This window comes from Truncatella angustata (genome assembly GCF_020726525.1).
Source record: "Truncatella angustata strain MPI-SDFR-AT-0073 chromosome Unknown BKA67scaffold_2, whole genome shotgun sequence".
Classification (NCBI taxonomy): domain Eukaryota; kingdom Fungi; phylum Ascomycota; class Sordariomycetes; order Amphisphaeriales; family Sporocadaceae; genus Truncatella; species Truncatella angustata.
The window spans coordinates 305,595-327,721 of NW_025763382.1; the positions used below are offsets into that span (position 1 = coordinate 305,595).

Consider the following 22,127-nt stretch of genomic DNA (forward strand, 5'->3'; position numbering starts at 1 on the left):
CCTCTCCTGTAAGTGAGATCGCAGCAACTCTCTTACCTAATGTGAGGGAAAAGTTAACCACCAACTTGCGTAAATATGGTTTGGAAGTTTTTGCTAAGAACGAATATCTGACACTTCTTGGGTCGAATAAACTTCCGTAGGAGCGGCCGCTGAGATCACAATCATGCTAGACTTAAAACGACCAGCAGCCGTTGAAGCTGTTAGGACCTCGGCGTAATTCACCGAGGCTGGGAACCGGGGGTACTATAAACCTTATCCAGGATAATACTGAGAGTAGACGGCAAACGGCACCTGTTAAGTGAAGAATTGGCGTGATGTTTGGAAGGATTTGTTCCGTTAGGGTCAGCCTTTTTTCTTAATTGTATGCCAGTATATTCTATGAATGGCCGGTAGAATGCCACGATACGCTACTAATCTTTCATGTGATTCTATTGGGCTTTCCATCTTTTCCCGAGTGAAGACACGTTAAGACAAGAAGTTATTCGACCAAATTTGCTTTTCAAAAAAGATTTTTCATTATCTTTTCCCTGTAGTAGCAAAAGTAATTCATCGCAAAACTCCTAAATCCTGCTGCAAGTAACGCCGGTAATATGCGAATTACAAGAGCTATGATGCCGTTCATCCGTGATTGTGGTCGTCTCCATCGTGGTGTAATGTTACACTGTTGAATTCCTCGAAGGGATCCACCAGTTCGGTGCCGGGCGTGGCCAAGCCACTGTCCAAAGGAACACCTTTGAGATTTTGAGGCTTGGTCCCGCTAATATCGACGCTGTAACTCTCCTTGACATTCCTAAAGTTGACAGTTTCGTTGTCTTTGCTAATGTGAGGGACGATTGGTGGTTGCATGTGACGAATCAATGCCCACTGCGTCGTACGAAAGAACGGATGCCCCTTAATATCAGAAGCACCTCCACGAGATCCCAACCGTCGCGTCTCATCTTTGATAAGAAGCTTCCGGATTACAGATTTACACAAACTATAACAATCAGTAACTGGGCCATTGAAAATCGAATTGGTGACTCACTTTGAGATCTGAGGAGACCCAGTATGCTCTGGGAATGGGATTTCCTCCCGGAGAATATTTGCAAACGTTGCGTTGCGGTTCTTACCCTTAAACGGAGTGGTGCCGTAGAGCATTTCGTAAATGAGGATGCCAAGTGTCCACCAGTCGACAGCGCTCGTGTGGCCGCTGCCCTTGATGACTTCGGGCGCGATGTACTCTTCCGTGCCGACGAATGAATTGGTTCGGAAATTGTTGATGCATGATTTTGTATCAATCGCGGGCAGAGAGTTGTTGCTACCCTTTCCTCCCATGATCATAAGCGGCTTGCCACCAGGCTCCGACTGTTTTGACAGGTCGAAGTCCGATAACATGATGTGCCCAGACTGGTGAAGGAGAATGTTCTCAGGCTTTAAATCTCGGTAGATAAAGCCCATCAAGTGTAGATACTCGAGCGCCGCGGTGACCTCGGCTGCGTAGAAACGTGCATCGTCCTCGGGAACACATTTTCCAGGACGCGTCTGTAAAGCCCTGAAGAATTCTCCACCGCTGCAATATTCCATACATAGGTAAAGATAATCTTCAGACTGAAACGAGTGATACAACGTGACAATGAACGGGTGGTTGCTGGTGGCCAGAATTTCCTGCTCGGCAAGAGCTCTCTTGATCTTATTGCGCTTGATCATCTCCTTCTTGCTCAGCACTACCTCATATTAGCATGATTGCTCGACATCGGCAATCCTAGTATTGTTCGTACCTTTCATGGCGTAGAGCCGCGAGCTCTTCTTTTCCCTCACAAGGTAGACTTTGCCCACATCTCCCTTCCCAATAAGCTTGATCTTGTCAAAGCTGGAAGGGCCGACCTCGACGGTGCTGACCTTGATGGAATTGGAGCTGTAGGTTCTGCGGAAAGCCAGCGGACTCCTCCCTGGGGAAGGCAGAGCGCCAAGCCCATCCTTATCTGGCACAGCGAGACTCCCGTTGTCGGTGGTCTTGTCTACTAGACTTACCGCATCCGCGCTTTGTACCAGTGGCTCCTTTCCAAGCTCAGCCGTCTGGGGTCTTTCGCCACTGCCCTTCGACTTGGAGAAAAGCCCGTGAGCATTAGGAGCACTTGCAACCCGGCGGAGTTTCCTGGCCAACTCCTCCTTCGTACCGCTGGCAGCATGAGCTTTGCCGCCATCAGGTCCAGAAATTTTCAGGGCGGGCGTGTCCGGAGGACTCGGTGGTATCGACGCATCGTTGTGGTGTTGAAGCGACGGCTGGCCCTGGAGTGCGAAGTAAGGATTGGCATGAGACGTCGGGCTCATGGCCTCATCGAGAGGATGGCCTTCACTGGCGGTTGTTGTCGACCTAAGACGTCCGACGGTTGCAAAGAACTTTGTATTCCTGTTTCCCTTGCTCTTACTGTCATTGTTCTTGAGTGCGCCGCCGTCCTTGCCCTTGTCAGAGGTGTGCGCTGATTTGGCGTCATTGTTAATCTTGAAGAAATTCCTCAACTTCTGGTTGAAGTTGCCTCTTGGCGACTCCGCGGAAGGCATCGTGTTCTCGTCTTTCTCGTCTTTCTCGTCTTTCTCGTCGGTATCGGTAGAAGTTGCTCCGAGGTCATGCGCATGCCATGTTGCCAGTCTCTGTCTAATCTTGAACTGACTGAAGCGACGAACACCACCACCAGCCTGTGCTGCAGCCTGTGCCTGTGGTTGATGGCTTTGATGAGACTGGGTAGACTGAGCCTGTGATAGAGGATGATTGATCGGGGGTTCAGACGGAGGAGGTTGTGTCGGCGAAGAGGGACGACTGGAGTTAGCAGCCGATGGACTACTGAGAGACCCCATGGTCGATCAATGGCTCCTGAGTGGCCTAGCCTTGGATTTGCAAGGGCTCCTTTGTGCTGGTGCTGGCGTGGTGCTGGCGCGGTGCTTGGTAATGGTATCCGTATCTCGGTGCTTCAGGCCGGTAGTGCCCTTTTCCCATCTCAAGTCTCCAGTCCTCGTCTGTCACTGGTCGAGACGGGCCTGACAGGGAGCAAATGGTGGGATGCGGTGGTTACTTCCGGGGCTTTCCCCTTTCCTCCTGTAGGCTGTGCTGGCTGTGTGCTCTTTGGCTCGTTCTCAACGTTATATACGCCTGAATCGCCGAAGAAAGCGCTTGCTTGGTATTTACAGTAAGTGTGGTATGAGGTATGTACACGTCGGGTACTCCGGAAGTTGTTACGGGTGAACAGATACGTAGCCACAGAGGGGGCTAAGCGAGCGAGCAGGCATTTAGCAGTGGGCTAGATCTAGCATTGATGGGACGATTGACAAAAAGAGGCAGTCGGAAGTCCAGGTTTTGAGACGACGGCGAGGGGTCTTTGGAGATGGGAAGTGTCCGTTGTTTATGGATGCGAAACAGAAAGCTAAAAATCGGAATCGTCGTTTGACAAGAACTAACCTTGCAAACCATACTTGCAGGAATAACGCAGAGCAGCTTCCCGAGAAAAACAACTGTCGATTTGGACAGCCCGCTGCCGCTGACAAAAAGGCAAGTTACAGAACCCTGGCTTCCACCAAGCATGGGTCGCCGCTATCACCGCTTTCTCCACAGCTCGCCTTCGATTCTCGGTTTCCCACGTCATCTGGTCATAAATGCCGTTTTTCCATTATCAATCATCGTTTCATGCGATGGAGCAGATACGTCTGTGATTGAACAGTGTCTGTCACAGCGAGGCGCAGCTGTCCTGTGCCACCATATTGCAGAGTTCCAGACGCCGGTTCCTGACGGTCCAACATACCTGGTGAGGCGTTCATTAACGCCAGCCTAAAATACACCTGCTTTAGCCGAACATTACTATTCCGTGCAGAATACTTATGCAATACTTGTCGCTACTTGACGAAGGAACTCTTTGTACAAGGTATAAACGGCAATTTTTTTTATAGGTAGCCCGTCGTCATTCTCGATAGAAACAGGAGTGCAAATCACCATACTTTGCAGTATGTCCTTGGAGTTGGTTTATTGTCATCTGTGCCGGAGTTAGCATCTGAACTTGTCCTACATACCCACCCCCCTCTACTCCGCATACACGATAACCTTGTGGAACGGTGTCCTTAGGGCGATTGACTTCCGAACCACGCGGCACCAAACCTTCTTGAACTGTAACTGCGGGCTTGCTTGGGTGGGATAATAATGCCGCATTCTCTTAGCAGTGTACCTACCAGCTGGGTTCGCGATCTTTGCATTATCAGTCTATCGAAGGAGACAACCATGAATATGACAAAGTGGCAAACTAATGTTGCACTTCAGCTGGCGAACTCCACGAATATGACACCTCAAATATGCCCTGCAAAACCATGATCAACAACACAATAGATACGCAACAACACCATTGATAGATCAAGCCGAAGCCTCAACTAACAAGGTCTAAAGAGTAGCCCAAACGCCTTCCCATCCCTTGACCTTAACGCCATCACATATGCTATATCGAGACTGTCATGGCATGGCATATGACATGCATAATGGCCCATGATGGTGTTCAGTCTGAACACCACAAAGGATGCGGTTTAACGGCAACCAGTCCCCCCAAACCCCTTAAATGCTTTGCAATGTGACAAAATGTTTTTCACCTTTCAGTTGCTGCTTCCCTTGCGCTTTAAGCGCGGGACTTGTTGACCCAGCAGCTGCGCCCTGAATTCCAGTTCGGTAGGTGCATTCTCCTCCGCCAGTCTTCTGATCTCCCTCAATCTCCTCTTCCTACCCAGCATACCCGCAGTATCCTCATACTGCTGATCCTTGATACTTGGTGTGACCTGCAGTCCGTCCCTAAATAGATAGTCTGGGAGCTTCTCTGGGTCTTTCTTCACCTCGAGAGTCTCAATCCCTCGGTTTTGAATACCATCTCCCATGTGCCAGGAGTACGGGATTAAATGCTCCTTTTCCATGTGCTCTCTCCACTCCTCGTACGTAGCGAAAACCTTTGGCTCCGGTTGCTGCCCACACTTTTTCCACCTGCAGACATTTGGCGCACCCTTGTCTCCATGCACGAGGTAAACATGTCGACGTAATGTTTCCATGTTTTGTAGTTCGGCCGGGCATGTGCCTCCATGTTCTCCGCCCGGATACTCAAACGGGTCGTACCATTCGCAACCAAAGGCCGGGAATTTAGCCTCGTTTTTGAGGTACGTCTCTCTCATTGATAGTTCCGGCGCCTTGTTGGGACGGCCGCGCTTCTTGGCTCCAGCAGCGGCACCACTAGCAGTCCCCGATGGGGTGCCGCTGCCTGATTTAGGTGCTCCTATTGTGGCTGTTGTTTTCTTTGTTTTGTTCACTGCAGTTCATCAATGCGTGAGCAGACTTACCCTGAAACTCGGCCAAATGTGACATACCATTCGTTGAGCCCTTCGGTCTTCCACGACCCCGTTTCTTCGGCGGGCCCTCCTCTAGGATTTCCCGGTCCATGATAGCAATTGCTTCGGAGAGCTCTGCAGAGATCGGCTTGGGCTCGACCCTTACTCTGAAACGCGATTTGAGATTCATGTCGACCTCTGCATCTGGTAAAGTTGTTGTCGTCGGCGACTGAGCCGGTGTTGAACTGTAGGAAAATGCAAAGTCTGACAAATGTCGCGATCGAAGATGTTGTGGTGCTGTCAGGGGCATTTGTGAAGAAACCCGAGCTTCTCTATCGACCTTTGCCTGCTGGTTATGCGACCGCTGCAGAATGTCCGATACAACGATTGGTGCCGCTGATACCAAGTCTATTTCCCCATCTGAATCTGTTCCAACATCATAATCCATCTCCTCCCCCTCCTCCTCCTCATTCTCCTCGAGGCCTTCGCTGTCGAAAATCATCTCATAGTTGTCGCCCACTCGCATGGTGGCCATTGCAATAACTCCTCAGACCTCGTGAGTTAGTGGCCACCAAACGTTACTTCTTCGACCGACAGACCGAAGTTGGCCACCTGAGGCATGGATCAAGAAAAATCTGGAACTCAGGCGCATAATTTGAAATGCAAAAGTGGTAGGGACTCTAGAAAACTATGGGATATAATTGAGCTTCTAAGCAATATAAAATTCCAGATAATTGCATGCGGACGCGTAAGGGCGCGTCAGCGGCTCGGTTAACTGCATTAACTAGGATAACTACAATCACACACTCCTGGGTTAATGATTTTAACTTTAATTTCATTTCAAGTAATACTTTCAAGAGAAACCAAACTCGGATCCTTAACTCAAGCCATGTACGGTTAGTTAATGCTAATATTAAATGGGAGGATGCGGATTTCAAACATGTGGCGCCGATTGGCCAAGCGACTCAGGGTATCAACAAGCGAGTATTGAGGCCATCAAAGCCATGTGAATTCACCTAAGAGTATAGAGCGCGCAAGAGATACATGGTGGCTACTTGATTCATAATCGTTACGATGAATGATGTGTTGTTCTCGCTCATTGCTTTTCCACTGTTTTTCATGTTCGGCAATCAACGTCTGACGATGCACAAGAAATCAGAAACCACATATGACAATAAGGCCATTCCACAAATTGACAGGGTGTTATCTTGATTCATCATGAAGCATGCATAACAATATCATGCTCTTCTATATCCACTTTGGCCACTGCACAAATCTATTACCTCCACCACTGCCTGTTAATCAGCCCAGCTCAATATGAGGGGCGACAGGTAGGGGCATGCAGGAGTAGAAATGTCAGATGAATCGACAGCTGTCAGCCATCAAAAGGTCCGGTAGTGTTGTCGTTCTCGGCTTGCCCCTGATCGTGTTCCTCCCAGTTTTTGATAATTGGTTATCGTTGATGCGTAGAATGTAGCCAGAAACGAGCTCAAGCAACATCTTCAGCCTCTGGGGGATCAGTTATCTCAGTCGCCGGAATAGTCCCTACGCTCGAGTCCAGCGTATATCCTGAGGCCAGAGCTACTCGCTCCTCTTCTTTCCTTTGACGGATGGCCTCAGTCTCCTTACGCATCCTCTCTAAATTGAAAGTGCCATCATCATCATCCTCCTCCTCCTCCTCTTCATCATCTGAGCCATCCTCCTCCTGGAACCGCCAATCGCCACTTTCGAAGAGTGCACGACCGGTGGCTTCTTTGGCCTTCCGGGCTTGTTCCTCGGCAGCCTTCTTGTCCATACGGTCCTTCTTCCACTTGGCAAAGGACTCAGGCGTCACTGGTGTGAGCGTGCCAGTAAGCTTATGCCTCTCTGACTCCAAGAACTCTTCCAGTGTAAGGGTCTTCAAAGGAGACTTGTCCAACAAGGCCTTTTCGGCCGCACGCTGTTCCTTGGTCTTGAGCACGAAACTTGAGGGAGGTTAGCAGCAAATTTCCCAGGATGCTAAAGTATCTGACTTACCCAGGCGGGAGAGCGTGTTTATATTTGCATTGGTCGCCACCGTTTGGACATACCCAGAACCAACCGTATTTGCCGTCCTCGATAGCTGAGACGAAGAATTTGCAGACCTTGTCGGTACTGGTTTGTTGGTTGCCCTTCTTGGACATAACAACCTTTCGCAGCTTCTCCTCATCCCAGTCGGCTGATGTCTCTGCTTTCTTTTTCTCTTCTTCCTCAGCTCTGACGTCGGTGTATAGATTCTTTTTCTCCGTCTTTCGCTCTACAGAGAGGTCGTGAGAGAACTTGCACTTCTTGCCTTTCTCGCAGTCGCCCTTCTTGTAGAATATGCACACAACCGTCTTGGGATCGACACCGAAAGGTACCTTCTGGATTTGTGCTGGCTTGTTCAACAGCAGAGCGGCTTCACGTTGGGCATCCTCCTGGGCCTTCTTCTCTCGAGCTTTCTGTTCCTGTGCTGCCTGTTTCTTCTTGGCCTCGACACTGTTGCTCATGGAGGATTGGATCTGTTTGATTTGCTTCTGTGCCGCACCACCCTTTTTGTTCTTCATGCCAAAGGTCTTGTCCTCAAGGGCCTTGGCCCCCGTGGAGGGGGCCTTTTTCTTCTCCTCTTGTTTGCCTTTAGGAGCCATCCTGACGGTGGTTCGAAAGTTGTACGCGCAAAAGCGGCGGAGCGTCTAGGGGGGTTATGAAAGCTGTGCGGGGGTGATCACCCTCTGCCAATTGTTCGCCGTCGCGATGTTTCGAGGAATTGATCTTTCAGTGAGGCAAGTTTCTACTCTTTCCAGTGTGAATGGTGGGCTGTTAGTGGGCGGTGTGGGGCTTGTTAGTGAGATGCTGGGCTGAGATGCAACTGGAAGACCGCTAACGTTAGAGGGGCCGGGGCAAAACTACGTCAAGGTCTCTGGTCTGATTTTGATCATTGTTCAATACCTAACTTAGCCCCATAGGTAACTATTGTTAGCAGAGAGCAACGTCAACGACCGGCTGGCGGACAAGTGCACGGATCCCCTCCAGCAAAGTTCCCTATCTCAGCCACAGGTACGCTAATCTGCTTCACGGCCCGGCCATCAGAAGCTCCAGCTGGCCTTACTAACTCGATCACATCAAGCCGCGCAATCACCACACAACACCAACGGAGCCCATCCCATCACAACGTCGGACTGTAAGTGCGTTGAAGCTTCTCAAGGTAGATTCCGTGCTCAGCAATACACTTCTGAGTCAATTGGCTAACTGCAGTCTTCAGCGCAATTGAAATAACTCGCCCAAGGCTCTTGATCGAGGACGCCCCTCGCACATAATTCACCATGATTTCCGACGACGACTTGTATCGACTTGCCATCTTCCTTGGCGCGATCGCCATGGTCCTCATTGTTTTCTACCACTTCCTCGAGGTCAACTCGTCCGACAACCCTCTCGGCGAGAAGGCATCTACTGCCAAGCCAGTACAACAAGCGCCTGCAGTCGGAAAGTCATCGAGTATTTCCAAGTCATGAAGCTGGGTTGGATGGATGCTGGGAAGTAATGCCAGAGGGCATCTGATTTGTGCAAGGAGCGCTCTGGGGATACCAATTTTGCCATTGAAAAAGGGCAATATCGTACAGTTTATCAGTTCAGTAATCGTGGTAGAGCTCGCAGCCACTGAGTATAGTCGTTACTACGAGGAACACGGACAGGGAGGGCTGATGACCCACGGTAGGGTCAAAGGCTTTGGCGACATAGACAACCAATATCACAAATGGCACCACAGTATCAAGCGCATGCGCATGCTCTCATGTTTGTTTGTAGAAGACATCGTTATGGGATGGACTATTGCCAGAGACCAGCTTCTACATCTCTCAACACCATTCAGCCAGCACACTCTCTGTATTTTGAACAACTCTAGTCTATGGCTACAAGAAGAATCAACTTAGCAAATCCCATCAATATGTGTGCTTTTGCAGTTGTACTGGCTTGACGTCGTGTATTGGCCTACAGCTCCAGCGCTGCAAGGTGGCTTAGTCGGCGATAATCAATTCTGATAAGCCGAATGCAGCTTAGTGCATGAAACCCCCTGACGTCCCACTTTTGTTGGCGCTGGTGTTGGCGCGCCAGCCCCATTCTTTTTGCCTGCGGCTGCCTTCCTCAGCTTTTCGCGACTTCCCTGCTCTCTCTCATACTCCCTCTCTTTCCTTCGCGCAAGTTCACCAGCTCCAGCTTACACAACCAATTTCCTCAACCCTCGACTTCTCTCTTCAGCAATCGAGTTAACCACTTTTTCGACTCTGGTCATATTTTTCCCATAATCGTAAAACAAAAGCTTCTTTTTCTCTCTCTTTCTTTGCAAGTGTTTGTTTCCCCCGGTAGTAGCCAACTTGCACAGCCGCTTTCCTCAAGTCTCGCGCGCCTTACGACTCTGACAGAGTTCTTCATACATCTTTGCCACACAAGCTTCACCTGATTCTCACGCCCCAGCAACAGTTCAACCACGCGACGCTCTCACTTCATTTACCTGCCACTTTTGCGCCAATTCTTCGTGAAAGCTAAACACGAAGACAAGCTACACTCACACGCTCGCAAGAAGCGACCAGAGTTGTTCAGTACATCAGAGCATCACCTGAAGTAATCTACCCACACGCGTCAAACACCAACAACAAGATGTCTGGCAAGCTTGATCAGTCCCTCGACGAGATTGTCTCCACCCAGCGCAAGGTCGGCGGTCGTCGTGGCCGCAATCCAGCACGCCGTGCCTCCGGTCGCCCCACAAGCACGGCTCCCGTCGGTGGTGTCCAGAAGAACTCCAAGAAGCCACAGGCATCAGCGAAACAAGCTCCTGCCAAGGCTGCAGGAGGTCCCGGTGACAGCAAGGTTGTGGTTAGCAACTTGGTAAGCGCCGCCTCCTTCCATCTCGACCACCACAGCCGTACTAACAACTGTCTTAGCCCAAGGATGTGACTGAGTCACAAATCAAGGTATGTTTCCATTAAGGCTATCTTTTGCCGGTGGAATTTCATCGACATCCTCCTTCAATCGCGCGAGCAAATTTCTGCAACTTCCGCTCGACCGAACCATGAGTTTATGCTTTTAAACGGGTTCCTTTTGGCCGATCTGGAGCTGTCACGTTGCCCAGTCTCCTTCCACCATACACACGTACGCAAGTCTGCACTACTAGGTATCGGAAGTTGAGTAGGTCTTTGTCAAGACACATTTCATACGCTTCTGCGAGGTCTGGCACCCTCTGCATCGAACGTCGATCTGTGGACAAGTACGACTATGGCGCTGAAAGACATGCAACCTCCAAGGCCGGGTCCCATAGCTGAAAATGCTCGGGTTTCCTCTTCTCGACTTGATTGTCGACGTGCAACGAGCATAGCAGTGAGCACTAGCAGCAACGGGCATCCCTATATTTCAAAGGGAAGCGTATTCAATGCGTCTGAAGGGTTACTGCGGTGATACGCAGTCTCCTCAACACCCTGAGTACTCTTCTTCATCCACCGCAAGGTAGCAATTGTGCTGGATGTATTTGTCGGCGTTACTTTCGTATTTCGTTCGCTGGGTAGAAATACCTGCAATTCAATGGTGCTGCGAAGGCGCCTCGGATTCGTGGTGGTTGGTTTCTGCTGTTCAGCAATGTGAAAGCATGGGGTTGTCGATCATGGCGGTGATTACACCATGTGAGGCTTGAGGGAAATTTTGACACCACTAACGCTCACTGTGTGCTCGTTCATGATCTGCTACTACGTTTGCGGCCCAGGTGGGCCTATTCATCCTGATGTTGCCGGTCCATGGTCGAAGTTCGAATTACCGCGATAACGAAATTATCTCCCGTACAATTGCGAGTCACTAACATGAGATTCTTCCTCAGGAATACTTTGTGACCTCGGTCGGTCCTATTAAGAGACTCGAGCTCGCCTATGGTCCTGGAGGCGCAAGCCGTGGTGTTGCTACCATTACCTTCAGCAAGCAAGACGGCGCTTCCAAGGCCTTCAACCAGCTTAACGGACTCCTTGTCGACGGCAGGCCCATCAAGATTGAAATCATCGTCAGCGGCGACAAGGCTGCTGTGATTGCCCCCGCACCCAAGGGGTTGACAGAGCGCATCTCTCAGCCCAAATCGCAGCCCAAGTCTGCTGTTCCCAACAAGAAGAAAGAAGCAGCAGCTAAGGGTGCCGTTACTGGCAATGCCACTCGTGGTCGCCAACGACCCAGCCGAGGCAAGAGCTCTCGTCCCGCAAAGAAGTCAGCAGAGGAATTGGACAGTGAGATGGCCGATTACTTTGAATCTGGCACCCAGGGCGAGACAGCCAACGGTGCAGCACCGGCTGCCGCCGCCAGCGGAGATGCCGCCATGGAGGATGAGATTATGGTAAGCTTCTATCCAGTCAAGCCACCGTTCGTGGCATGGAGAAGATTTACTAACAATTTGCAGTAAAACAGAGTTTGTTTGGCGTGGGACAGGCATACTTCCTTCACGATCGTGAGAAGCCACGGGTTGACTTGTTTTCGTTGAAAGTGCCCCAACAACATGGAAATGCCTGTTTTGTTTGAGTTCACGCAATTGGTATCCGCGTACAGAATAATCACGCGGTATGAAGGACAGGTGAGGTGGGCTTCTGATATTTTGGGGGCAGCTTTATTCTCACCGTCTCTACTCGGACAAGGAATCAAATAAGCAATGAGGAGATGAACTTACAGCGTTTCGATTTGGTCTTGCTTGAAATGTAAATCGGAGACCATGAAACTATTCTTGGACCAAATTCGTTAATGTCGCTGCGTTCTCTCGCTGCTCAGCTCGGCTATTAGCAGCTCCAGTTATCAGTAATTTTCTATTTGTGATGAATGTGAATATTTTTACGGCACTATCGATTTGTGTTGGGCGAATCTGCCGAGTAAGCATTGCATGTGCATTGCTCGCAACATGAAATTATGTATTCAGGCCATTTAGGCGAGAACGGCTCTTTTAATCCTGCATACTCAGCTGCACGTTTGCTGGAAGGTGCGTCTGCAAATGCAGCTTCTGTGCCCACTGCAACATAACAATCCCGCTGTTTTCCGGCGTCCGTACCGCGTCCGTTCTTCAAACCTCTCGACTGAGCAATTGATCGTTCTCCATTGAGTCCTGACGTCCTTGATTCTGAAGTAAATGCTCACAAGCCGCCTGGTGTGCGCGGTGTCCCCCCTCTTATCTATCCATCGTACTTCGTGATTTCTTAAGCTACATGCCAAAGTCTCGGTTCTTCCAAGCTCGTTACAGATCTTGTACCACTTCAATGTTCATCTCGACAGAGTCACAGGCTCTTTGCCCGGCTCGAGCACCTTGTTTGTTTCGGAGATGAATCCCATCAATAAAACGACCGAACGGTGTGCCCCCACGATCTCGAACACTTTCTCGAGGATAGACCCCAGTGGCGCCTGTACTTCTCGCAAGGCAGGCACATTTTGCTTGCTGCCAACCACGCCCGTTGACCTTTATGCTACCCTATATGGAAACAGCAGCATCGACGTTATCCCTCAAAATATGTGCAATTTGCACCAGCTCTGGTGGAGAACTGGCTTCGGAGGAAAGGCTCATGTCGCTTCACGGCTTCCGTTTCTCACTTGATCTCCAGTTCCTTCACGCCCTTAGTGAGCTCCGTCATTTCTACACCGAAATTGGAGAAGACGTGGTCTGCACCTTCGTTGTCGCCTATGTCGCGCAAGTACTTCTCATAGTCGGAGCATGCATCGACTGCCCAGTCGCTGCCGGCACCAAAGGTTTTGGAAGCGAAACTGATTCGCCTGTATGACGCATCGCGGATGAGTTCATCGTTGCCTTCCAAACGACAAATCAAGAAGAGTGTATCGAGACCACCTGCTATGGTACGAACACGGTCCATGTGGGTTGCTAGGAGTTCTTCTATGGTATCTCGTGCCTCGCTATATCGGGCAGCCATCATCAAGACTTGTGCCAAAGCCATTCCTACGCGCCCGTTGTCGGAATCGCGTGGCAGGGCTCTGACTTTCGCCTCTGCCACACCAATGTCGATCAAGCCAGACACAGCCAGATTACGTATGGCAAAGACAAACATACTCTGGAGAACCTGATTATTTGGAGGGAGATATTTCTCAAACTCCGAAAGCTGAGCATCGAATATAGCCCTCGCATTTTCTTGCATTCCAGCAAACCCCATCTGATCGAGCGATGCCATGATCTGGTGAAGCGGATGAAATGGGCCCTGCAAGATACGGGACAAATTTGAGATGTATTTGACGAACATGGCGATAACTTCCGGATAACCGACCATGAGGAAAAGAGCTACGGTCGTATAGAGCATCAACCGAGGGTCTTGTGCAACTATCATATCTTTGTACTCGTCGAAGCAAAGCTGTAAAAGCTTAAATCCTTGCTGCGTATGCCCGCCAGCCAGCGCCCCTCGTGCTAGAGCCATTCGGTTAAACCAGTCGACCACAGCACGGTTCGTATTTAACCATTCTGGCGAGTCCAGAGCCCAAATGCCCTTGTCGAACGCACCGGCGGTGTATCTCGTGATGTGGAAACTGCATTCTTCCGGATACAAAAGGTCGGCTGGCGGTGTAAGAGGGAATAGGAAGGAAACATTAGCCAACGCTGTTGGCGAGGGAGCACGACAACTGATGCCAGTCGGAGGTGGTGTGAGTCTCTGTAGTGCGGAGACCACCATATGGTTTGGTGTCTTCACGACAACAGGTTCAGGTTCAGGTTGACGGCGAGGAAGTCGGCCCCGTCGACCATCTGTCTTGCGCGCACGGGAACCCACTAGGGCAGATGAGTTCGTGGGCTTCGAAGCAGGTGCCCGTACAGTCTGCTGACGGATGATTTCATTCACTTCTTCATATCTGTAATTCTTCCGAAGTCCCCATTGCTTGAGACGCGACTTATACATTCTCTCTCTTTGCATCCACTGTCAGCTTCTAGAAGCTTTCGAAACCATCTTAGCTGGAGGCTGGCTACTACATCCGGAGCTCACGCGGGCCCCTTTTAGGAAGGTAGGTCCGCCAAGAAAAACCCGCTCCAGCGGGAAGGGGCAGCACTTACGTCGCGATGAACTTATGGTCTTTTTCCATGGTGTCCATGATCTTTTTGAGGGTCATGTTTTGGCCTTCATACAAGGCCGTGATGGTGGCGCGGTGCGTCGCCCAGTCGTGTGGTGTCGCCCAAGTTCCCCCTCCCGGTGGCGGATTAGTAGTATTGGAGTTCGCCATGATGGCGATTCTCATTAAGGGGACTCACGGCCCGCCTGACTGGCGTCCAGGGGAAGTCTGAAGGATTGAAAAGCATAAAGTTCAATAAGGCTGCGAGATTTCCCTGCTCCCCAACGAAACGACAATAAGCGGGACAGAAACCCGTGGATTCACTTCCACTCACTCGGTGCGCATCTAGCCGGCGAATGGAGGAAGGCGAAGACGTCAAGTGTACCCTGGCAGCACACGATCCGACGCTCGAGCTCAACACTGCCCTTCACCTACGTGGGGAAGGCCTGGATGTGGGCGGATGCTGCCGGTGTTGGAGTACGCCGAAGTGGGAAAAGCTTCCCCCACGGCGTTGAGCCCCGAAGAGGTATAGTGCCTGATAACATCATACGCAAAGTACGAGAACACCGCTGACATGCATAGGTTGGAGATAACAAAGTGGGTGCCCTGTTACCATGTCTTTTTATAACCTGTCATTCTTCGTATCATCGACCGGAGCTCATAAAAATGATTATCAGCCCCCGCGGCGTTACATGTATCCGGTGCCGTTGCACAACAGCGGAGGACCAAGAAATGAGTCCTTGAGGTACAGAAAGATTTCCATCTTGGACTTGAAGTTGGAGTAGCGATGTTATTAGCGCGTGCCCGTGGAGATCCTACCAACTCAGTTACCTAAACGACCTGCAAAGGCGTGATTGCAGGTGCACGGACCGGTATCACGTTATAGAAGGATGCAAAGAAGCTTGCGAAGGGTGGTATAATGCGACACGCTATAGCGTCTTGGCCCCGCTTCCAGAGAGCTGTTCTGCACGAAATGCGTCTGCGATGCCCTTCACGGGGAAATCGTCAGCACACGCCTCGTCGTTGGTGAGCAACGGTCTTGTCTGCGAGCGAATCATTGATCAGATTGCAATGCAGCTCAATCAACATTCTCCTCCTAATGATACCTTGTTCCCCTGAATGAGTGGGTGTTTGTTGTTATCTTGCATTAGCTTAACCGAAACACCACTATGCAAGGGGACGAATCGAGCTGAAACTTCACGTGAAGAATCATCTCAATTACCAACCGAGGAAACTCAACGTGAAGTCGCCTTGCATTTGTTGCCCGGAGTCTTATGGTACGGGGGCGTGGTTCCCGCAACAACCGGCATCATGACATCCAGCGATAAATTGATGGAATGAGACAGTAGGGGTTCTACCTACTCAAAGGGACTTGAGTCGAGGATCTCTGGCTCTCGGCTGCAGTCGGGGATGTCAATTGCCCGCCCTGGAGCCACAAGGAAGGCAGCTCGAAGCGGCTCTTTTAAATGCTTGTTTCTTCCAATGCTCAACTGTCGGCAACTTTTGGCAGTATTTTGAGATGAAAAGGGGCGAGAGGCACGGCTAGCCTCTGCCTCAAACGGCTATCCCTTGCTTTTGATCTGCCAGGCTGCAATTATCCGTTCAGCTAACCCACAAGTGCACAGCTTTAGTCACAATTGCCGTGCCTCGACTCAAGATTCTATCTACTCGAGACAACGGTTCAAGAACCGCAGCTTAAACTCTATTTCGCCTTGCTTTCTCGTGTGTTACGAGGACCTCTTATATTCCAGTTCCACCCAAGATGGTTATTTACGCTGCACTTATTGGTTCCGCCACAAGCTTAGCATGTAACAACCTGTTCTCTGCGACACTACTAAGTGATTTCGAGGGATGAAATGGAGTTATAATAGGAAAAAGAAAGAAAACAAAAGTGATGAGATCATATAGGACCACTGCCATGCATCCAGGTGGGCTGAGGAGGTCTACTTAAGAGACATTACTTCGAACTCACCATTAAGTGGGAGCTTTGCATCATTTAGTCCCCAGAGCAGAATACGGAACTTTGCGATATATTTCAAAGTGCTGAGATGCTTTCATACGCCATCTTGACAGCTCTTGCGGTTCTTCCGTTCACGTTTGCAAGTCCTCTTGAACACTCTGCACTGGTTTCTCCGCGAGCTGTGTCGGGAACTTCTACCTTCTATGGCGGTAACCTCAATGGCGGAACATGCTCTTTCACCACCATGTCGTCTTTGCCCTCTGGAATCTATGGCACGGCCTTTTCAGGCTCCGGCTGGAGTAATGCTGCTAACTGCGGTGCTTGCCTTCAAGTCACCGGGCCGAACGGCAACTCCATCAAGGTTATGGTGAGTCTCTCCGTCACTTCAGGGGGTCCGTCTCTTTTGGTTCAAGCGCACCAACTTACATTACCCCCCAGGTCGTAGACAAATGTCCTGAGTGCGAGACAGGCCACCTGGACCTCTTCCAAGACGCCTTTGCGAAGCTCGGCTCCATCTCCGCTGGCAAAATCGCCACCTCTTATGCGCCCGTCGCCTGCGGCATCACCTCCTCGCTCGTCCTGCACAACAAAAGCGGAACCAGCAAGTACTGGTTTAGCATGCAGGTCGTAAACCACAATCAACCTGTCTCCAAGCTCGAGGTCTCCACCGACGGCGGCTCCACCTGGCAGGCTACCACGCGGCAGGACTACAACTTCTTTGAGAAGAGCAGCGGCTTTGGCACCGATACCGTGGCTGTGAGGGTCACCGGCTCCAATGGCAAGACTGTAGTGGTCAAGAACGTTAGTGTCGCGAGTGGTGTGTCGGTCACAGCTAGTGAAAACTTCTGAGGATCTGCAAGTTTATCAATATTAAGTGTGGGTGAAACAAGTCGAGACTATTAAATTCAAATATTTTGCTCAAATTACAGTTCTAACCAAAATAAATGCAGCCATCATCCAGATTGAAACACTTCAAAATCACTATCAAGTGTTTTTTTCGTATTACTGCAAAGGCCAGTTCTAATTTGACTGCCCTGGCACACTCTGCTGTCTGAGCTTTCTCGTCAAGCTCGTTGGCTGCCAACTTAGCTTTCTTTGTGTCTAGGCGCTTCTTGACTTGCATAGCAACACCAGTGTTGTCCGACTCTCTGATATTGCATTGGCTGACTGTCTTGGAGCTGTTACGAGTAACAAATCACCAGTTTTAGTGAGCTACCATGTTCAATTGTGAGCGCACTTTGTACTTGGCCTCCACTCCAGATTTATATAGACTCGCTATTGCCAACGTAGTTGCTTTATCCGTAAGTGCTAAACACAGGCTCCAATATACACAACCGAATAGTTCCCGGTATCGATGCCAAGTCTATATAATACGACGAAACCAAAATACATGTAACCATGGTCGTGGTGGCCGAGCCGATGAACCGAACAAAATCCCAGCTAACGGATCGAAGTAGTGGGACGACGTTACCGTCCGCGGTGGGAGGCAGTCGAAATTATTGGCAAGGTGAAGGTCCTAACCGGCAACAGCATCCAGCCAAGACTGCCATATCAGATGTCTGATGTACCCATCCTGTTCGACCTGCTCGTTCAGCCTGCCGATATAGTGCTGCTCGTCCGGTTTATACACGAGGTTCTCTAACACGGCGACCAGTTCTTCCAAGCTGGGCCTGTTCGCCGGATCCACCGTAAGACACCAGCATACCGCGTCGATTAGTTCGGCGTCCGCCACGCTCACGTATCGCCTGCTGTTGCTGGTACCTCTGCTGGCATAGGTCTCGACGGGACCGTCGTCTGAGGCATACACGAGCTCCACATCTGCTCCCTGCTGTCTGCCGCATCTTTGATAAACCTCTCGTTGCCTGGTAGGGCAACGAAGTATGACATGAACTTTTTAATTTATTTTTATATTCTTTATACTAATATAAAATTTTGAATATCTAGAACAATTTCCGTAAAACTGGGGCGGGAAAAAAGCAGAGGCATAGGTATAACTCACGATACCGATGTTGAGTATGTTCTTCGCCGTTGCCGCGTTTTTCTTTCGGCCCCCCGGATACACCGGGTCATTTGTTGGAAAGAAAGGAAAATCAGCATCATCTAGGGCCGGGTTCTTGCGCACGATGTAATCACCCTCAAGTTCGGCAAGATGAGCTGATTATAATAATTTGCCACGGCCTCCGCGCCCGGTGCCTCTGCAGTGATTTGGTTACCTGCCTGGTCCCAATTGATCACCTTCATCAGGGGGCTACGAAGCTATGCTCGGCTCTCCAGGGATCGAACTCTGCTGTTACCACTGCGGTGGTGGCGGAGGGTCAATTAGTACATATGACGCTAACATGAGCTGGTGAGCCCATGGAAAAGTGTGTTTCTCGGTTTGTTCACCATTGCCCCGGTGAGGGTCGTTACACGTCAGATCGGCGGGCGACACAGCAGGGTCTGGATTTACCTGATCTGGCGAAGCGACATAGACTCCCTATTGAATATTGCTAGGTACACTGGCGATCGGCGGATACGCCATGGCGGCGCTGACGCGGGTGATTACTATTGAGAGCCTGTCAGGTGAGAGCTAAAGGATATATGGGGTATAGTTGGCGATGAATGAGTGGGCGTTTACCTGCGACAAAGGAACATGGAGTATAGGACACGGTTGGGGATAGGTAACCCTTCAGGCCTGGAGCGCCTCCATAGGTTGCCTAGGTTGCCACCGAGCAGGAAGTCCATGATGACCCAAGGTGTGCCGGTAAATCGGTCGTCGGCGACATTGGTCATGTCGATAACGTGTTCTGAGAACTTGAGGGCCTACATGGTTATAGATATCTGTTAGCCAAGGTTACAACATTGAACTTGTCTTGGTAATTAGTTTGTAATGCAACGAGCTCAGAGGGGAGGAAAAAGAAAAAAGAAAAAGAAAAAAAAGAAGAAAATCTAAAAGGCCAGATAGTTTGGAAGACCGACTCTCAAGGCGTTGATTGTCTGCGTCCTGGGACCCTGGGCGCAGAGCTAGATCTTGGCGACGAATTTCACCCTGTATACTTTGTGGATGAATCGCTTCACTGCCTACATACACCAGGCATAGCATTAGCCACCATCACGACACAGAGAAGATTGCACGACTTACGCCGGCCAAAACAGCTCCCACATCGCATTCAAATATGTAAGGGCTGTCATGTGTGAAGTATCTGTTGGCGACAGTAGCGGCGTTTGCGATCATTGACATCTCGCAAGAGGTGCGATCTTGATTTGTCGCCTAACTCGCAAGACCAAGATATTCGCTTGACGGCTGCATCCGGAGCACTGATCATATTTGATGAATTAATGATAGAGTGTTGTCTGGGGGCTCTCAATTGGATTATGCTGCGCAAAAAATCTGATCGAGCACTCGCTGAGGCAGCAACTTGCGACACCCGTATCACGCTTGAACAATGGAACATGGTTTAGTGATTGGCCTAGCTATAGTCATGTACCAGCGGTTCTATGACGTATATACAACTGCCAAAATCTGGTTGTCTATTGAGTAGGAGTGCATTCCTAAACTCTCTTGACCTCTTTCTCTTTGCCCTTGCCCCCTTCTATTACCGGCGTTGGCATCCTGCTTGGCATCCAGAAGTCAAACCTTTCCGGGAACAATACCATGTTAGCAATTCGCGCAACGTCTGCCTCCGTAGCCGAGATCTTGTCTTCCGACTTCACAGTTCGGTCCGTCAATCCATTTATGATGAACGTCTCAATGTCTTCGGTGGGAGTACCGGATTTGGATTCTGCAGGTGTGCCCATCTTGGATTCTTCCACCTTGGACTTGTCAAAAATCCAAGGCGCTAAACCCATGGCTTGTAAGCCTTCTTCACCTCCCACTTCCGCGATATCCTTCTCATCGAGCCTGCCTCTATGGGGCGCCTCGCTCCCCAAACCACTACCTGTACTGTCGAAGTCAGGGGCAGGTGTTCCACGTAAGAATGCTTTCCGTTGCCTTGCGAGGAAAAGCGCATTCGTCTGGGTGAGCGGCGCCGCAGGAGTATAGACCAGCATTGACAAGCTCGGCGGAGGTTTTTCAAAAGCGTAGGGCTGGTCTGGGTGCCAGACAATGTAGTCGCCAGGCTGCAACGTCGGAGGAGCGACTAGGCTTGCGTTCAGATTCAGATGTGGATGCCAGTTGTCTGTGACTCGCTGCGCATGGCCAGGAACTGCACCGTGGATAATTGTCGATTGCTCTTTTTCCAATTGCCAATTTGACGCATCTAGGTAGGCTTCCCATGCCTCTGAATCCTGGCTGCTCTCCGGAGGTGGCTTTATGGCCGAGAAGAACGGGCGCAGCAAGAAGTATGCTGTTGCGAGCTTGGGTGAGGGGAGTAGCCTCACCATTCCGGGCTCAACAGTTGTCAAGGCCAAAATGCCTTGAAACATGCGGAACATGCTGCAAGCACCTGCACCATTATACAAATCAATGGTAGCGTTGATACGACCGGTTGGGTCCCAGGGGTTGTATTTCTCCCATTCACCTTTCCAAATAGCATCGTAGCAACCACTGTGGCCGTATCCGTCAATTTCCCACCGCTCTAGACTGCCATTATCGATTTGTGCAATGAGCTTCCCGGCTGCAGGAGGTAGAGAATCCTCCAGGTTAGGCCCGTTACCGACGTTGAGGTCGCTTGTGGTGTCGGTGTCTATTCGAATACGATCGGCATAGCATATAGGAAACCTTGTGGCCAACCTGTCATCGTCGGTAGTTTCCCAGATGGACATGGCAAACTTCTGCGCCTTGAGCACCTTTGGGTGGGCTCTTGCGCGCACTTGGCAAGGCGACCAGAAAAAGTCGTAGCAAGTAGGGTCCTGTGCTGGGGGAGGCTTGAACTCGTGTTTTGTCTCGAGGTAGTGCTTCGTTTCGTCTACCCAGGCCTTCGCATCTGACGGCGCGACAACGCCTCGCACCACTCCAATTCCATAGCGCTTGACATGGTTGGTGAACTGCGTGACTTTTGTCGAGGCGTCAATTTCGGCAAAATCAATTGATGGTATTAAATCAGTACCGCCAGCCTCGATATGCTTGATTTCGTCCCGAAGCGCAGTCAGCAGTCGGCCCCAAGATGCTTCAAGTGCGGGTTCGTGGCCGGCCACTAATCTACGCTTCAAGTGACCGAAACGCGATGGCAGCGGGACGGGCTTCTCGCCGTAGAAGGACAAGACAGGGGGCTCCATGGTCTTGGTAAAACTGCGCTGCCTTTGCTTGGAGGTTCTTCCTTCTGCCTCGTCTCTGCTCGAGCCTGGACTCCTGACTCGCTTTGGCCTGGAAGTTGCGTGTGCAAATTGCGCCTGGATTCTCTCAATGGTAGCAGTGGTTGTGGCAGCAGCGGTAGTTGCTGTCGCAGCGGACGACGCTGCCGACGTTGGTTTCGACATGCTGCTGGCTACCGGCGCGCTGAGTGCGGGGAGCACAGCACTGCGCTGTGCTACCACTTCGGCTGTGGACATGATTGCCTTTTTCCTTCTCGGCGACTGGGAGCAGCCAGGCTAGCTTGCGTCGTCTGATCAGTCAATGTCAAAATGTGATGCCCAGCTCGGCCACTCAGATTCCGTTCCTCCCACTCTTTCAGACGCAACGCGCGCAGCAGGCCCCGCGGGGTTGTGCAGGGTCTAAATACGGCAAGGTCTTTGGGCTTGCGAGAACCTGGGGTCTGCTGGAGACCGATAGCGTCTTGAGGAGGCCATGCTACTGGAGCGCGTGGTGAGCGACCGTTGCGGCAGCCCGGCCCGACCTGGCATTCACGCGGTGGACCTGGTTTAGATTGAGTCGGCCCATTGCTCC

The 22,127-nt window shown here is 50.7% G+C and overlaps 9 protein-coding genes across 9 annotated transcripts; 3 read left to right on the forward strand and 6 right to left on the reverse strand.

The window, feature by feature from the left end:
- Positions 1-618: 618 nt before the first annotated feature.
- On the reverse strand, positions 619-2,541 carry BKA67DRAFT_513469 (kinase-like domain-containing protein; the record flags this gene model as incomplete). Its single annotated transcript, XM_046097569.1, has 3 exons — positions 619-976; positions 1,025-1,703; positions 1,758-2,541. 3 exons carry the CDS (start codon positions 2,539-2,541, stop codon positions 619-621), a joined length of 1,821 nt encoding a protein of 606 aa, XP_045960523.1.
- Positions 2,542-4,605: 2,064 nt separating this feature from the next.
- Positions 4,606-5,848, reverse strand: BKA67DRAFT_531569 (uncharacterized protein; the record flags this gene model as incomplete). The annotated part of the gene is made up of 2 exons (XM_046099396.1): positions 4,606-5,303; positions 5,335-5,848. The coding sequence occupies 2 exons, from the start codon at positions 5,846-5,848 to the stop codon at positions 4,606-4,608; spliced, it is 1,212 nt and encodes a 403-aa protein (XP_045960524.1).
- A 1,416-nt stretch (positions 5,849-7,264) lies between these two features.
- Positions 7,265-8,237, reverse strand: BKA67DRAFT_551504 (uncharacterized protein). Its single transcript, XM_046101749.1, has one exon. The coding sequence runs from the start codon at positions 7,965-7,967 to the stop codon at positions 7,335-7,337; it is 633 nt and encodes a 210-aa protein (XP_045960525.1). The 5' UTR covers positions 7,968-8,237; the 3' UTR covers positions 7,265-7,334.
- Positions 8,238-9,290, forward strand: BKA67DRAFT_551505 (Oligosaccaryltransferase-domain-containing protein). The gene is made up of 3 exons (XM_046101750.1): positions 8,238-8,376; positions 8,447-8,500; positions 8,582-9,290. The coding sequence occupies exon 3, from the start codon at positions 8,643-8,645 to the stop codon at positions 8,829-8,831; it is 189 nt and encodes a 62-aa protein (XP_045960526.1). The 5' UTR covers positions 8,238-8,376; positions 8,447-8,500; positions 8,582-8,642; the 3' UTR covers positions 8,832-9,290.
- Positions 9,291-9,972: 682 nt separating this feature from the next.
- On the forward strand, positions 9,973-11,746 carry BKA67DRAFT_531571 (uncharacterized protein; the record flags this gene model as incomplete). Its single annotated transcript, XM_046099397.1, has 4 exons — positions 9,973-10,200; positions 10,257-10,286; positions 11,180-11,680; positions 11,744-11,746. 4 exons carry the CDS (start codon positions 9,973-9,975, stop codon positions 11,744-11,746), a joined length of 762 nt encoding a protein of 253 aa, XP_045960527.1.
- A 1,162-nt stretch (positions 11,747-12,908) lies between these two features.
- On the reverse strand, positions 12,909-14,535 carry BKA67DRAFT_654639 (Clr5 domain-containing protein; the record flags this gene model as incomplete). The annotated part of the gene is made up of 2 exons (XM_046106593.1): positions 12,909-14,223; positions 14,369-14,535. 2 exons carry the CDS (start codon positions 14,533-14,535, stop codon positions 12,909-12,911), a joined length of 1,482 nt encoding a protein of 493 aa, XP_045960528.1.
- A 1,524-nt stretch (positions 14,536-16,059) lies between these two features.
- Positions 16,060-17,278, forward strand: BKA67DRAFT_151070 (RlpA-like double-psi beta-barrel-protein domain-containing protein-containing protein). The gene is made up of 2 exons (XM_046095112.1): positions 16,060-16,691; positions 16,763-17,278. The coding sequence occupies exons 1-2, from the start codon at positions 16,413-16,415 to the stop codon at positions 17,171-17,173; spliced, it is 690 nt and encodes a 229-aa protein (XP_045960529.1). The 5' UTR covers positions 16,060-16,412; the 3' UTR covers positions 17,174-17,278.
- Positions 17,279-17,840: 562 nt separating this feature from the next.
- Positions 17,841-19,544, reverse strand: BKA67DRAFT_654641 (uncharacterized protein; the record flags this gene model as incomplete). The annotated part of the gene is made up of 3 exons (XM_046106594.1): positions 17,841-18,156; positions 18,942-19,126; positions 19,446-19,544. 3 exons carry the CDS (start codon positions 19,542-19,544, stop codon positions 17,841-17,843), a joined length of 600 nt encoding a protein of 199 aa, XP_045960530.1.
- Positions 19,545-19,855: 311 nt separating this feature from the next.
- On the reverse strand, positions 19,856-21,520 carry BKA67DRAFT_512900 (uncharacterized protein; the record flags this gene model as incomplete). The annotated part of the gene is made up of 1 exon (XM_046097514.1): positions 19,856-21,520. The coding sequence occupies one exon, from the start codon at positions 21,518-21,520 to the stop codon at positions 19,856-19,858; it is 1,665 nt and encodes a 554-aa protein (XP_045960531.1).
- Positions 21,521-22,127: the final 607 nt, after the last annotated feature.